This window comes from Barbatula barbatula (genome assembly GCF_947034865.1).
Source record: "Barbatula barbatula genome assembly, chromosome: 23".
NCBI classification, from domain to species: domain Eukaryota; kingdom Metazoa; phylum Chordata; class Actinopteri; order Cypriniformes; family Nemacheilidae; genus Barbatula; species Barbatula barbatula.
This window is the reverse complement of record NC_136786.1, coordinates 9,464,682-9,481,261: the sequence shown is the minus strand read 5'-3', so window position 1 is coordinate 9,481,261 and position 16,580 is coordinate 9,464,682. Positions and strand designations below refer to the sequence as shown.

The 16,580-nt window shown below is 36.7% G+C and overlaps 1 protein-coding gene across 2 annotated transcripts in view; it reads right to left on the bottom strand.

The window, feature by feature from the left end:
• Positions 1-16,580, bottom strand: part of LOC306912149 (uncharacterized protein) — a 125,728-nt gene that overhangs the window by 6,756 nt on the left and 102,392 nt on the right. For both annotated transcript variants that reach the window (XR_013788304.1, XM_079488027.1), the window contains exon 3: positions 13,484-13,619. Coding sequence is in view for 1 of the 2 variants with exons in the window: in XM_079488027.1 (XP_079344153.1) it covers positions 13,484-13,619 (136 nt within the window). In the remaining variant the exon portion in view is untranslated. The remainder of the gene's footprint in view (positions 1-13,483; positions 13,620-16,580) is intronic.

Here is a 16,580-nt window from a genome sequence, read left to right as displayed (position 1 = left end):
AACACTCTTGCTCGACTGGCTACGGCTCATATTACAGGTTTTGTCCTGGGCCCGCTAAATATTCGTGTTTATCCTCTGACCCACAACATTGCGTTACCAAAGTGTTCAAAACTTAATTTCAATGTTCTCTGACTACATTATATTGTTTTGGGGACTCAACAGATTGAATAACTGCCTCGTGGGATTAATTGCAGGTTTAAAGGTGTCTCAACACAAGCCGGCTCATGTGGTTTGTTCTCTGGAGAACAAACACCACCACAAAACCATCTCTGGGAAAAGAGTTCTTAATATGGACCGTTCCTGCCGGGGCCTGTTTACACAGTGGGGCTATGAGTGAAAGCTTTCAGAAGAATTGAAGGTTATTAATTTCCCTGTCCCAGAGTTCATTTCGTGCCCTTTGGGGTGAAAAAGGATGGTTTTATGGTCCGTGCTAACACGTATTTTCTCGCTCCCACTGAGTTTATTGCCAAATTTGTTTCTGCCTAAATGGCTGGTAATGCATGGAGCCCATCAGCAATTAAGTAGAGGTAAGGAGGGAAATGGGTTTGCAAGCTGGCGCTAATGTTTGCCTTAATTTTATAATTTCATTTCGAGGAGCACACAAAATTGGATTTTGCAGGCAGTTTTTTTAATGAAAATGGAGGAAATCAATGCACGATAAAGGGCCCAGAGTCGTTTGCTACGTATTGAAGAGTGCAATGTACAAATTCCATGAATAGATTCAAAAACACAATGTCCTGATGGTCGTCATAATGAGTCATCAAGTTGTTCACCAGGAAAAATCTAAATACAAACTTACCTTTAACGTTTCCACATCAAAGGATTGGATTAGTCATCAATTTCACAGAAAGCACTCAACTACAGAAACTACATTGAGGTAACTTTACTAGTTCTTGCTAGTGCAAAACTATCTACATAGATCTGGCTATTATCCACAAGAGATGTTGTTCCCTTTCGTCACTCTGCTGTTGGATTGTCGTCGTTCTCAGTGAACGCCATACCAGAGGACATAAAGAAATGGCATATATTGTGCATTTAAAATAAAGCTAAACTCTTTTTTTTATCGATTCTTAAAAGCATTGTTATAGCCTTGATAAGATGTTTGATTCTATTTGAGCAATTGCGTTATTTGTTATGTTAGCAATGACCTAACAGGGGACTGCGGATGAAAATCTAATCTAAATCTGAAACAAAGCAAGAAATGGTAATATGTATGTTTCAAATAGTACATGGTACCTTCTCAAATGAATAAACCAAACTAGACTAAACTAGACTAAACAAATGTCTTGGGTCACTTCTTTAAGTGAAATCTATGGAAATGTGTTTCCACAGGCAATATCTATAGACAGTTTTAGTGGCAACAACATGAACAAATGTTATGTGGCCCAAACTTAACTTCTGGTAGACCTCCGCAAAAATCAAGAACTGTTTTAATTTCATTGAATAAAATTAATATACAATAAAATATTAATATTAATTAATGTAAGTCTAAATTAAATATAAACTAAGTTGTTATATTACGACCAAGTCTAATCACTTACAAATATACAGTAATTACAACACATTCCAACAAGCTACGCATTTCACTTTTTCATTTAATAACCGGACCAGTTATGTGCCAAAAATCAATACTGCGGTCAGGGGTCACACTAGTTAACAAAAATATAAGAGAGCATTAATGCCCCAGAGGCATTCAAATGCCAACAGCTTTATTATCAAATGTATGTCTACACTACTTATGATTATATTAACGTCTAAATGAAACACGTTATTCTTCTGCCAAGTAACTTTTGTTCAAGTCATTGCCAGAAAGGAAACTGAACTTATCGTTTCACCTCTAGCAGGAAATAAATAAATGAGCTAGCATAGCAAATGGCAATAATCAGCCAATGAGAATCCCAGAAGGCATCATTTATTTAAAGTGTTTACTGCCGGAGGGCTTGGGAGAGGTGAGAACGTGTTTGAAACAAGGCTCGCTCATACACCCTCAGCCGCCAGACCCCCTGCTAACACACATAAACCAAACTGCGAGCCATGTTTTCTCTACCTTTGCTTGATCTCTGAATATGTCTCGTGTATGGAGTTGTTCCTTCCAGGCTGCTGGATGAATGCAGGAGCACAAACATGGCCAGCATGTTGTGCCCCAATCATTTAGGATATTATTTTGTCTTCGCCAGAGGAATACTTTGCAGCTCATAAAATACAACTGTGCCTTTTCATGCTTCTCTATCCGACCAAAAATGCAACTATTTTACGATTTCGTACGATCTCATTTGTATATTCTAGTACGATTTGCTCTTGTGCCAGTAAAGTTAGGGTTGGGGTGAGATTAGGGATGGAGCTTCAGTCTTTTTCTTCTAGTAATCGTACGTCTTTGTAATATTCACAACTTTTGAATTCATACGAAAAAGCCACCTTGTAATATAGTCATGGATTCCTGTGAGATCAGGTTGACCTATCAGAAGAAATAAGTAAAAACGAATGTTCTTCGAATGTTTTCAAAACAATGGCATTACAATGGCAGACATTCACATTTTGTGGAAAATATTTTCATTTTGTCATGCAGATGTGAGTTGTAAATTTGGCTCTGTCTTAAGGGTCTTTCCACAGCACTGAGCCAAGACTTAATCCTATGATTTTCAGAGTTTCTAGATGACTGATGAAGTATCTTCAGAAGTTTCAGGAAGCCCGCTATTGATAACATATAACTCAAATCCAAGTGATGAGGACCATATTTCATTGTGCACGGAAATATAGGAAATTCTTCAAAAGGAAATCTCTTAATTTAACATACACCAAAGTCCTGGCTTTCATTTAGCCTCAGATGTTTAATATTTTAACCTTTCTTTTTTTCAAGTGGCTCTTTCTTTAGGAACAAAGCTCATTTTGCTGTCACATTTTTCATTTTTCTAGATAGTCCCAATTTCTCTATTGGATAGAGTCCAATTTCTGAAGCAAAATGGTTTCTCTTTGACCAGCACATTTTCAAAAAATAACCCGTGAAGGCTAAAGGGCCATTGAGATTTTGTTATTAACGTAGCACGCTTGCAGGGGGAAATCGCAGTTAATCAATGGCCCAGAAAAATGAAAAGAGTACTGTTGCTGCCTCTCTTCCTCAATGCACAGACACTAGTTGTAGTGCACCAGGTTACCTTGGTGAGCTTTAGAAAATTTGATAAAAACAGGCTGGTTAAGACCTTGCTCCAAGTTCTGTACCTGCCTCTACCAACTTGTGATTGTTTTTTGTAGCTGCCATTTCTATCAAGCTGAAAGAAATCCACCTTTGGTTATGATTCAGATACAGCATTACTTTTACAAGTAATACTTTTTAAATGTGCTCGGAACTTAATTATAACACTACATTTATTACATCATATACATTTACTCAATTTCAAAATTAAGGTTTTATTTGCATATGGAAGTTCATTATATTCTTCATTATAAAAAGGCACAAGATAATTTTATGGTTCAAAATATCAAATTTTACATAAATTCAACACACTTACAGTACAATCTCATTGCATAATGTGTACTTACACACAGCTAACACTGTAGCCATTAACAATTCAGAAGCACTTTTATTTTACAGTCCTGTTTCGCATGTACATTTTGTACTTATTATAGTAAATATAATAACTGGGTAATAACTAGGTACTAACCCTGAACCCAGCCCTAAACCTAAACTTATAACAATGTAGTTACCTTATACTAGCCAGTAGTTTTTTTGGTACACTATACATGTAGGTACACGGACTGTCAAATAAAGCGCAACCCGCAAATCCAACCGTTCACTCCTAGTCATTGATATTATTTTAAAGTGACATAATCCCTCATGTAGCACTTAAAAATTGACCCTCAATTAGTTAGTTGTTGATGTACAATTAATTATCCACTGTATACATTAAAGGATAAATCTGAAAATAAATCTGAATAAACTAAGCCCTCTGTGTGCAGAAGAGGAAATAACTAAATGCATAATTCTCTCTTTGGAGATGACAGGAGAGTGCGCTACCTTGCCACCTGTGTTGTCTGGCACCACACGCAAGTCTGCCAATTAAAGCAAGGAAAATAGGGGCAAGCCTCAGGGTCTGGTTTGCATAATATCAACTGCATAAAACGAGACCATCTGTTTTCCCAGCCACTTCTTTCCCCATGATTGTAACTTTAATATGGTAATGTTTTAAGAGCTTGTGTGCTCCTCAATGTGAGTGAGAGAGTGATGGAGAAACACAGTCCATACTGTATTTCCATCCACTACTGCAGCAAATCAATTTTATCGAAATAAATTATATTAACATTCTGATCTTGTTGGGTCATCTTATAATACAGCAATTACTTTTTATAAAGTCCTTGACTTCCATTGATTGGAGAAACACATGGACCCCACTCCAACAATCATACCATTGGTTGAGCCACAGCTGCTTTGTTAAAGGGATAGTTCAACCAAGAATACAAATTCTGTCATTATTTATTGACCCTCATCTCGTTCCATCTATATGACTCTTTCTTCTGTGGAACACAAAAGAAGATATTCTGAGAAATGTCTCGGTGGTTTTGCTTCCATATAATGGAAGTCAATGAGGTCCAATGTTGTTTGGTTACCAATGTTCTTCACAATATCCTCTGAAAGTCATACAGGTTCGAAATGACATAAGGGCGAGTAAATGATAACAAAATTCTCCTTTTTGGGTGAAAAATCTCTTTGAGCTGGTTTGGGCAGTCAGAATCTTTACGCTGTTCTAAGATATATTATATGTTCTCAAGCTGGGATGTGAGAAACTATTTTAACATCAGAAAAATTACACACCTCAATTTAAAATCTCACAGACCTATATTTAGCAGTCACAGAAGCCTATTAAACTTGTCAGATATATCAATATTCTCCAATTCTATCTGAATAAGCTCCAGGCCTGCTGCAGTTGTTCTCTCGGGTGCGATCAGTCTCCAATTTTCCACGGCTCGCACTCGTTCTCTGAGGTGTTTGTTTTCTCTGGTGCAAATGCGAACACAAACACGAACTCACACTATCCCAGAGTCCCTGCAATACGCTACCTGGCAACAGAATCAATCAGCGTGCTGCGTGACTCGTAGGAGATGATGGATTAACAGCAAATGAGAAATAAAACAACCCCTCAGGCTGTGAGAACTTCCAGAGATTTGCACCCACACATCAAGGACGCTGAAGGAGCTGCCCTTCTGCAACAAGTTTGACTCAATACTCCATCTACAAGTGTGCCCAGTCCAGATGTTGGCCATGTCGGATGAATTAAGAAGCCCTCGTTGATTTCTATATACACACATGCACTCACATCCAAATTTACAAATCTTATTTCCATCTAGAATGAAACTGCTTCTGCTCTGAGAAGAGATCAGGCCTCCAGTCGATTTGTGGTCTCTGTTGGGTTTTGCCTTTACTTGCTTGCACGTATGCATTCGAGATCAGCTTGTCTTGAAAGGTGGAACGCTATATCTCCAGGCTGTCATTAAAGAAGACCGCTGGCTGATTAGAGGGTTGCATATTATTACCCCGTTGCTTATTAGTTTGATTTGTTGGCCCCAGACGTGAAGCGTCTAAGCTGACTGCATTTGAGGAAATCGCATGCTTGTTTTTGGGACCTCCATCTCCATTTGTCTTCAGAATTTATCCTTGCGCAACACAACACAGACCACACCCTGGACCGCTCTTTCAAGTAATGGATAGGGCTATAATCATGGGAAATTAGAGCGGCTACTGTCACAGGAAGTCATGTTTCAAAGGCATGTTTATCATGCCTTGCATGCACGGTTGAGTCGTGGCTTATCGTGGATACGCAGGGCTAGATGTTTCCTCTCGGAGTGAGCTGTACCATTTTTCACACAAACCTCTAATGACCAAAGAAAACCGTTTTAATGCGGGAATACACACGCCCCGAATCCAGGAGGTGTGTTAAACACATTAAAAGCTTCCAAACGCCTTAAGACCGATTGCGGTCAGAACCGTCAATGTAATCGCCAACTCTTGTTAGGCCACCCGAATCAGTCCGCCCCGCTCCGAGTGAGTTTTCCATTATTAGTGGCTATAAAAGTGCCAGCGAGTATTGAAAAGACAGATCAGGTCGCGTCAGGCCTCTGTCAACTCATTCAGCTCACATAATTAAGAGCCTGTTTGATTTATGATGCAGAAAGCCATAGAGCAAGTCTCCGCTCTTCTGCCAAACATGGAGATGGAATATAATTGCTATTTCATTCCAAGATATGCTCTTTATGAACACGAGAAACTAACACAATGGAAATGACTGGTGTCCCCGGGCCAGTGGGAGTGTCGTAACTCGTTCCAACGCAGAGTGCAGTAATTTACAGTTATCGCTGTCAAACGTGTCTAAACGAAACCTGTTTTTCTGAAGTGAAAACTGTGAGGAGTAGCTGCGAGCTTAACTGAAAGACCCGTCTGCGTATACAAATATATGTAATGGGCCTAACAAGTGTTTGTATTAAGCTAGATTTTAAAATGTATACATGTTATTGATTTAAATCACACAATTACATTACATACCAATAGTCCGGAATGCAATTTTTTGTGTCTCAGATTTGAACACGTTCTGCTTCTTTTCTTTTATCTGGGAAACATTTTAGTTTTGGCCCATAAGAATAAAGCAAAAACTCATGAAGGAACATGGCTCCATCAGTAACTGTGATCTTCATAGAAATGCAGGACATAATTTGCAATAAAGCTGATTATGCATCATGTTAAGACCAATTAGAACATTTGACTCGATCCAACTGTCTCCACTTTCCACATCTGGACTATTCATATGCTTGCATGCAACACAGTAACTCTATAACACTTGCGCAACATACATTTATACTGGCAATTATACAAAAAACTGTAAAATACAGTCGCAAAATCATTCTTTACTTGACAACCGAAACATGGTTTATGAACAATCTAGACAGAAATTTGTTCTTATCTTTTACATATAAAACCACGTGTGTACATTTAAACTGCAATTCAAAATCTGCCGAAACAAATCCAAAGAGTAGCTCAAGTTATATTAGAATATTTAATGAGGGAATGACAAGAAATGAATGTTTATGGTAAACTGTGCATTACTAATATTTCACTATGTGGTCATTTTAATCTTATTTTGTACAATTCCATACAACCTCTTCTGCGTGACGTCTCCAACAGTTATAAACCATTTTTTTTACTTCCAAGAAATCCAAAGAGTAAAAGTCACTTTCAATCTGCTTGTTATCCAGATTTGACCACAATGAAAATGTTTCCGTTTTGAGTTTTAACATTTAATATTAAATCATTTATATTTTTAGCAATTGATATTGCTTAGGAAAGTTCTGGTTCTTAATGCTTTGCATTTGCCTCCTTTTTGTTTTAGTGAAAACGTTTACTTAGCTGGCATTGATTCTACTGGTTTGTTAAAAACCCTGATGATCGATGTAATCCCAGCATGATTTGAGAATATTCCAAAGAGCATCTTGTGCGTTCAGTGTAAACAAGGACATTTGACCTTTTGTACTTTTGCCAATTTTACACCAGCATGTTTCCTTGTTCTTTCAATCATTTAATAAAACCCTGACACTTTGTTTATTACCATGTTTAGGCTTTAATTTTTTGTTCCCACATGTTCATACGTCATATGCATCCATACCATGTACACTGCAAGCGTACAAACCAAGGTTATTGAATCAATTAAAAGTATCGATCTTAAACTAAAAAAATAAAAGGGTTGCCTCGGAGGCATTAAAATTATTATTTGAAAACACACTGTCATTTTATGGAATTTTACTGTTTTATTTGAGTGATTTCTCTCACAAATAAAACAATATCTAGCTATGAAAAATAGACTGCAAATTTAACAGAAGGGTGTAAATTAACATGAAAAACTTGTAACTTTACTTTACAGAAACAGTAAAAACTGTTCACTGAACTAAAAACTAAGCTAAAATAAAAAACGAACTTTTGTAGCGACAGAAAAATTTACTAATAAATAATCAAATGAAAACTTGATAACAAATCAAAAAAAAGACAACTACCATAAATATGAAACAAAGCTATAATAACTCTGGTACATACATATGTATTCATACACGTACTGTAATAAAAAGGTTATTGAGATGTTTATGTGGCCCTTGACAGAGAACAGAGAACTTGACACCCGCTAACTCATCTGGCCTACGGTTCATATGCAGTTGATTTGTTTGTTGAGCTCTGGTAGTCTAACAGAATCAGATTTCAGCTCTGCTGATTGGAAAAGACTGACCAATCTAAACCTTTTACTGCCGTAAGAGGGACAGAGAAGTATTCTATAAAAAAAGACCTCTGCTCCGCTTCCCAGAAGTGCAGCCGTCTCAAGAACCACAGATGCTATCTCTCCCATTCTCCAAATGAAGGTCTTATTCATCAGCTTTTCTGTGTCTTTCTTATCTGCTAGACCCTTTCTTATTTATATAAAAACAACATTTTTAAGGAGCAGCTCGCAGCTCTCATGCTCTTTATCAAAGTCATTGAGTTCAGTCTGTCTTCCAGTAACAGCTTCCACGTAATATGTCTTCCCAACCACCAGAAATGAACACAACTAACTCATACGGTACATTGAAAGGATGACAAAAATATTTGCTTTATCAAAACATACTTTTGATCAGAATATTATAGACTGGGATGTAAAAAGGCAGAGGAAAAATCTGATTTGTGTCGAAACCGGATAAATGCATCTCGCATACAATTCCAACCCAAACGATCTGTTTATAAATTGAAAGGAGAGCCAATGGCCCAATGCTGCTTTGAAATTTTCCAGAATATTTTTTACTGAGAAAATGCATTGGTATTAGTATCAACTGCTAAAAATACCGTTTTGATGTTTTAAACTCAATAATACAGGATGAAAGCGTACATCATTCATTTGCCCTCATAATTCGGAGGGTTTTTACTTCTCAAGAAATGCCGTAGTAAGATTTGGCCCACTTGACAACGCTTTGAAAGCGATGCGTGCAGAAGGAGAGGGCAGGAGCGTGGAAGCTTTTTGCTTATTTTTAAAGGGCATTGTGGGTACAATAATGAGAGTACTGTTCAAACGAACAGATGAATAAATAATCAGTCGTCAGCCTGCAAGGATTAGTTCAAAGGCTGTCGCTAAATTTAAGAGAAAGTGTAGACACGGGAAACTGCTATGATTTATTCAGGTCCCCTTTACACTCGCTGCTTTTGGAAGTGCATCGGTAGTCTCTATTAAGAATCAAATCCAAGGTGTGAGGAAAAGAAAGTTTCGACAAAAGAGGGATTACACCGGGCTTGTTCCCGGCACTTGCAGACTGTTATAATTAAAAGGAGTGAAGGGTTTTATGGATGTTGGGAGGCAGCCACACAGATTTATCGGAAGTAGACAGTCTCTAGTGCTCCTGCCAGATACACTGAACTAGACCCATGATTCTTGAGCGTTTGAGCGCAAAGCGAGCGTGTGGACAACAAACATTATTGTAATTGCATTCATGTGCTGTTAATCAACCACAGTGGCAAAAAAAAACTTTGAGCAACATCATAGTTGCTCACAGGAGTTAGTGCGGTATTGACCGATCCTCAAAGAACATAGGTGTGGAGAACAAAGTTTTCAGAAGAATCTGATTGATCTACTCCATTTACACTCTATTTACTTACTTTATTAACAGGAAATGTAAAGTCTGTCCTACACAGTTTTATCACAATACTGAAAGCAAAAATAACAGTTAAACAGTTTTCCATTATTAATGATGTGGAAAAACGTATTTTCAATCTGGTTTCAAAACCCATTTTTCGTTTTTTCCGACTTTGATGAATGCGATGGTATTTTCGTAGAGTGATCAAACTAAGAGATAACAAAAAGGAGTGTTCGGTCCGGAAATGCCTCGGATTTTTTGTTGACAGGCTATTTTAAACTCTTGTCTCTGAGGTGACCTTACATGTATTCGTCAAAGAGTTGTTTGAAAAGTTAGATGGCACATGAGTCCCTATAAATTATCCGCTGTGTTTTTACAAGACTCCCAACATTGTTCTAAACATTTTTATTTAGTTTTAAGTGTTCTTTCATGTCACTAAAAAGGCTTTTACAAAACAATAGGCCCTAATGTTCTTAAATCTTAGGTTGTGGCAAGGACCCTCAAATAGAGTTTTGGGAGTCAAACTGGTTACACTTATTGGGATGATCAATATATACAATAGTCGTCTACAAATATTAAAGGGTACAAAAATGTCTTTCATCATTTACTCGCCCTCAGATTGTTCTAAACCTGTATGAATATATTTGTTCTGCTAAGCACAAAGGAAGATGTTTGGAAGAATGTCAATAAACAAACAGATTTCGTTCCCCATTGACCCCTATAGTATTGATTTTCCCTGCTTATGGCAGTAAAAGGGGATGAGATCTGTTGGGTTACTGACATTCTTCAAAATATCTTTCTAAAAATAAATGTGTACAGGTTTGGAACAACTTGAGGGTGATTAAATGATGACAGAATTTAAATTTTTTGGTGAAATGTCCCTTTAAACTAAGATGGGAAAAAGTATAAAAAACACACACCTTTAACTGGTTTTTAAAATATGCCATTACACATTATCCCTGTCCTTCCAAAACCTTGATTGTCCAAATTCACTGTTTTTTCGGAAATGTATTTTTTAATGAACAAATACTGTGTTGTCGAAGTTGACAAGCACTTCTTAATATTTTTTTATTTGTTACTTGGGAATTGTAATAGGTTAATGATTACAAACTACATGGCTAAATTTCTAGTCCCGGTCTTATCTTTACCTGGTGTATCTATGTATCCACAACCCTTTTCTTGTTAAATTTCAAAACATTAAAATGATATTAAATTAAATTATAAAAGTACATGAAGTACTAGAAGTTATTCAAATGCCTATATACTGAATGACTGCTATACAAATAAAAAACAATAAAAATGGTTTACGAATAGAAAAAAAGGACATACAGTGTAGATACCAAATCAATGTAATATTCATGCAGTGATGGGGAAAACAAAAAGTATTCAGTATAGATCATTTAGATTCATAAATACCTGCATGTATTAGAACCACATTAGTATTGGTTTGTTAATAGCAAATATAAATGTGCACAACAGAGAAAATGGATTACAAATGACAGGTACACAGTCGCAAAACAACAGATGATTAAATGTATCACCCAACTGTGCTTGTGATTATTTAATACAAAATCCTATTTAAACAATGAAAAATATGTCAATATTTTTCACATGTATTACCTCTGTGAACAAACACTTGATATATTGTGAATGCTGGGCAAGGACAATTCAGTAGCACAAATCGATTTGGATGTACGGCTAATGCGGTTTCGCAATGAATGTTGTGATTTACACTAACCAAGCAAACCATAGTATTATTGTGGCTAGATTGTGAAGATTAACACTGTTCTTGAACAATACATAGCGAATATATATGCTTGTAAACAAAAACAAGTCAGGCTCGCTATCTTGGGTTGGTTGTCTTAATGGTTAAAGTGGAAGGCTCATCAAAAAATTGCATAGTAATCTGTAATGTAATCTATGTAATGTTAAATGAAACAATAAAATAGTAACTGTACTCTGATGAAGAGTATTTTAAAATGAAACACATTTACAAGTACTTGATTTTTGGAATCTGATGACGTAATCCAGATCAGTTACTATCCGGCTCTAACAATAATGATTAATGACAAAATATTTAAATCATGAAATATGGAGATGCAAGGTTTCGGACGGCAGTGAGATGAACGGTGCAATGCATTTCTTCATCTATAATTTTCATATTAATCGTGAATTTATTTCAGCATTAAAGTAGCGGTTCAGGAACTCATATTGCGAGAATCTGCACTATGCTCCAACGGTATATGGGATGTAGTACAAACCTACAATATCTAGCAATTAAGGAGCTTTAATATTGTTTTGCAGCAGGCTATATTATACATCTGCCTCTATTCGTTATGATTCGCTTTCTCTTCGAAAGGTTCTGCCCTACAAAGTACAACTACGTTAAATGACTTTTGCAGAGTTCTCTGCTAACATCAATATAATAACCAGACATACCAGGGGGTGTGCCACTTAATTTACTGTAGATGAGTATATGGGGGAGTGGTTGGAGATCTATATATGTTTCTCCCCTACGGTCCTTAGATTTAAAGGGGTCTGACCTCCAAACAGCTGGAAAGCGAGTTGATCTAGCATCACCCTTTCCATTTCTTGCTCAATTGTTCACGGTTCTTCCGGGATGATGAAGTTTGAGGGAGTTTTGTGTATGTTTGAGCCTAGCACACCTGCGGGAGAACACTGCCATCGTTTCTATTGCAGGGCTGTTTTTGTATATATAGAGTGTAAAAGTGGCTTTGTAGAAAGTCTTATGATTGTAAGAGAGAAAGTTTATGGGCTGTGTCTCAAATTAGCACGTAAGGACTGTAAAAATGCTCTGCAGTTCTCCGACAATTCAGAACACGTTTAAAATGACTAAATAACTAAACAGGGAGCTAGTTATCACACGAGAAAGTCATTACAATGGCAATATCAGGTTATGAGTCAAAATCCAATTATGCGTGTTTTCACAATGAGTGGGTTTGTTGGTTTCAAAACTGTTGTAAATTTTAATATTTCACACTGAAATTACAATATTATATTTTGAGAGCTGTTGTACATTCCTCACAAAAGAACATTAAAAAGGAAACCCAAATTTACTCTCTTTCAAGTTGTTTCATAGCCTTATCCATAAGAATATGACAGCTAGTCTTTTATAGAGGTATTTCGGAGGTAAGCTGGTCAAATCATTCCCTACTGTGTGCGAGATAATCCTGTTGGTCTGTTTACGATGACCTACACCAAGATGAACAGATGGACGGCTATATTCTGTTCATGAGATGGATGGAACAGATAATGCATTATTTACTCCTAGTGTGACACCATATTTATGGACCGCCAGTCTCTGGAACGACTAAACTGTGCAGAGATGAATTATAAGTAAGGATTAGCGATATCGGTTTACATGGACTCAGACCTGTTGAGACTCATATATATATATTTATATATATCACAGGTGCCAGATCTTATCTGCAAACTCTACCACGGTTACGTGAAGGATGGGTGACTCGTAAACACAATTTGTGACTCGTTTTAATATGAAAGACTTGTGTATGACAGATAGAAACCGTGTTTGTGGCCTCATTTATTAATCTCACGTTATAAAAAGAACAGATCATAGGGCAAAAATCAATCTTTGTAAACCTGTTAATTTTGGTCCTTGGTTCTGGTTGTGCCATGTTCAGAACCATGGTAAAACTTCCCAAAAACACATTATAGTATAGTACTGTTGTCAAATTCTGTCCTTGCTCTCACAGCTCCTATATGTTGTGCTAGTGAACATACTGAAGTGACACACCGCTTTGATGCTTTCGGTGTATACACCATCAGGTTGTGTCAATGCAATGTCCCTCCCTTCAAGCATATACTCATAACTGACCTTGTTTGGTTCCTTCCACATCTCAGATGGGAGCAGAAGTTTGAGATGGCCAGAATCCAGACACAACGGGGAACTAACTCGACACTCCCACTGCGACTGCAGGAGAATTTGGCAGCCCTGCGCGCGTCGCCCACCTCTGTAAACAAACCCAAGAATCCAACATCACCTTGACTGCCCGTTCTCCCTTTCACAGTTTCCCAAATAATAACATTTATAAAAGAGATGAGACCACATTTACGTTAAATGAATCCTTGTAGTAGAGGTGATTAGATTATATCTGTGATGGAGAGATACTCTGTTGGAGAGCTTGTTATAAAACTCAGGAGTGTAATGATTTGCATCCCACTTGTGAAGCCGGTTACAAGCCTTTGAAGAGTGAAATGGATGGGCTATTAAATATGAATCATTTGGAGTTGTCACAGAGAACCGTAGATGAAAGATACGTGTCAGTACGATCTGCTCATTTAAACTCTCTCTGATGATATTGACTTGACATTTCTGTGTTACACATCAAACCCCTCAGATTTATGGCGCAGGAAACCAATATCATGGCAAAACAAAAAACGCCAGACTATGTTGAGAATTTAATATATGTTAAGACAGCATAGATGAGTTTTAGTATTACAACTTGCCAAAATACACTGCAGAGATATAAATCAGGCCTCAGTTTTTGATGGTCTTTTGAAAAGACTTTAACCGAGGCATCTATCATGTTTATGGTGTATGTAAGGAGGAGATTTAACAGCTAGGCCTGAAGTTGCATAGCACCAAAGGGATAGTCTCTTGTGTCCTTAAAGCAGCATGCTTTAATTATTTCTTCAGAGAGATGGATTTCCTTTGTATGGTTTTACAGATGTAATTCTAGAGCCGTTGCACCACTCATTACTGCAACCTTTTAAACCAAATAAAGAGATAAAGTGACAGAGGGCATAATGAAAACTTATCCCCATGTACTGTCATACAATCTTGTATTACTTTATTTCTTTTGCAGAACACAAACGTAGATATTTGGAAAAATGTTGGTAACCAAACAACGGCGGAACCCATTGACTTGCATGGTGAATGGGTACAGCCATTGCTCAGTTACCAACATTCTTCTAAATATCTTATTTGATGTTCTGCAGGAGAAATAAAGTTATACAGGTTTGAAATGGTGTAAAATTCCCGTTTTTGGGTGAACTTTCCCTTTGGTGTTTTTGATTCGAGTCTTCTCGCTGAAAGATAAAATGGACAAGTGTCAGTGGAACATGTTCCCATTGTTTAGAATTGCTTCCTGTGTATTTTAGTCAAATCTGATCCATAATGTCTTGCGATTTGAGTCTACCATGTGAGGTGCTTGGTTGCTGTCAAGTATTTTATCACTCACATTTAAGATTAAATGATGATTAAAAGGCAGCTGCTTATGGAGACAGACAGCGAGACAGCCTGCGAGGTTTTGACTCACTAGTTGACAATGAACATGAACAGAGGGGCTCGAGTGTGATCAAAGACCCCTCATGAGCCTTGTCATGTTTTAATAAATGTTTTCCCAACCTACATTCCTAAAATGGGGAGAAACAAAGAGAAAATTTTACACCGTAAAAAACCCTGTAATTTCACATTATTTTTTTAAATACAGTCAAAAAAGTTTAGAGAAAGAGACCACAAATTTACAAGAAAAACAGGCAACAGTTTATTTAACATTCATACGTTTTAGTTTTTTTTACAAGAATTATTTTTTACAGTTTATTTTTGAAATACGGTAAAAAAACGGACAGAATAAGACGACGCATTTACCAGAAAAATGGGGGATAAAACTTAATATATATCCTTATATCCTATAATTTTGCAGGGGGAACAAATATTTAACGGTATATTTCTGTTATTCCAGTTTATAGAATTCTTTTTGACAGTGTAGATAAAAGAATATCAAAGCACCTCAGCATATCAAGTCGTACGCTGGGTATCGCTGGTGTAGTTGACACGCCAGTTGCAAGTACAAACATGAGCCACAACCAGAGCTTATAAATCAGATCATATTGCTGGTTAATCTAGTTAAAATTTCTAGCAAGGATACCAGCACACCAATGATGGAATCAGCATCCAAAATCAATGAGTAACTTCCAAGAACAAAGACCCATGTCCACCTCACACTTGTGTAGGATCATTATTTTTCAGATGAAACTGAGCACTAGTCTCACCTCTAAATTGTTCAAGATAAAATCACACCAGGTAACTGGCGGCTTCATTTTCTCAATAAAACCCACTGAGAAAATGAATTCATAGTTACATTTCCTTCTATTCTATGTATGGCTGTTCAGTAATTGAGGACTTGTCACTATTTTTCCATTAGACATGGAAATGAAGGGCCATGCAGAAATTATTTTGTGGCTGTTAAACCATTATTACAGTAAAATGACAAATACTTCATGTTGAGAAACCATTCCACATACAAATATTTTACTATTAATATTATATTGTATTATATCATTACAGTCTCTTTAGATTTTGCTTAATATGTGCTAAAAAATAAAGCTTCAAAACATTGTATTAGCAAGAGTTTACATATATAGCAAATCATATTTATGGCAAAGGAATACAGACTAAAAAATACCATATGCAGCTTAAGGTGAAGTTATTAACAGTCATTTTAAATTGAGTGTGCGCACGCACACAGGCAACATCACATTAGCTAGTGAAACATATTAAAGACTTGAAACCGAAAACATTTCTTTTTACTATTTTAAATGGCCTGTCATCAGCACATACAGCAACCCAGCAGCTGATAAATAATGTGAAGTTATTATAACTGTAATCCTGTCTTCAAAATAAAGGTGCTTCACGATGCCATAGAAGAACCTTTTTTGTCTAAATGGTTTGAAATAGAACAATTAACACCCAAATAATCTTTCTGTTTCACAAAAGGTTCTTCAGATCATAAAAAGGTAAGAAAGAGATGGATCTTTAAAGAACCTTCGACTAAATGGTTCTTTGTGGAACCGATTATTATTTTTCTATGTCACTCTTATTTTTTTACACCATAGTTTAATGGTGTATTTCAACAATATTAACTCACTGGGTGTGACAGAGACAGATGTTAAGCTAACCTTTGGTTGCG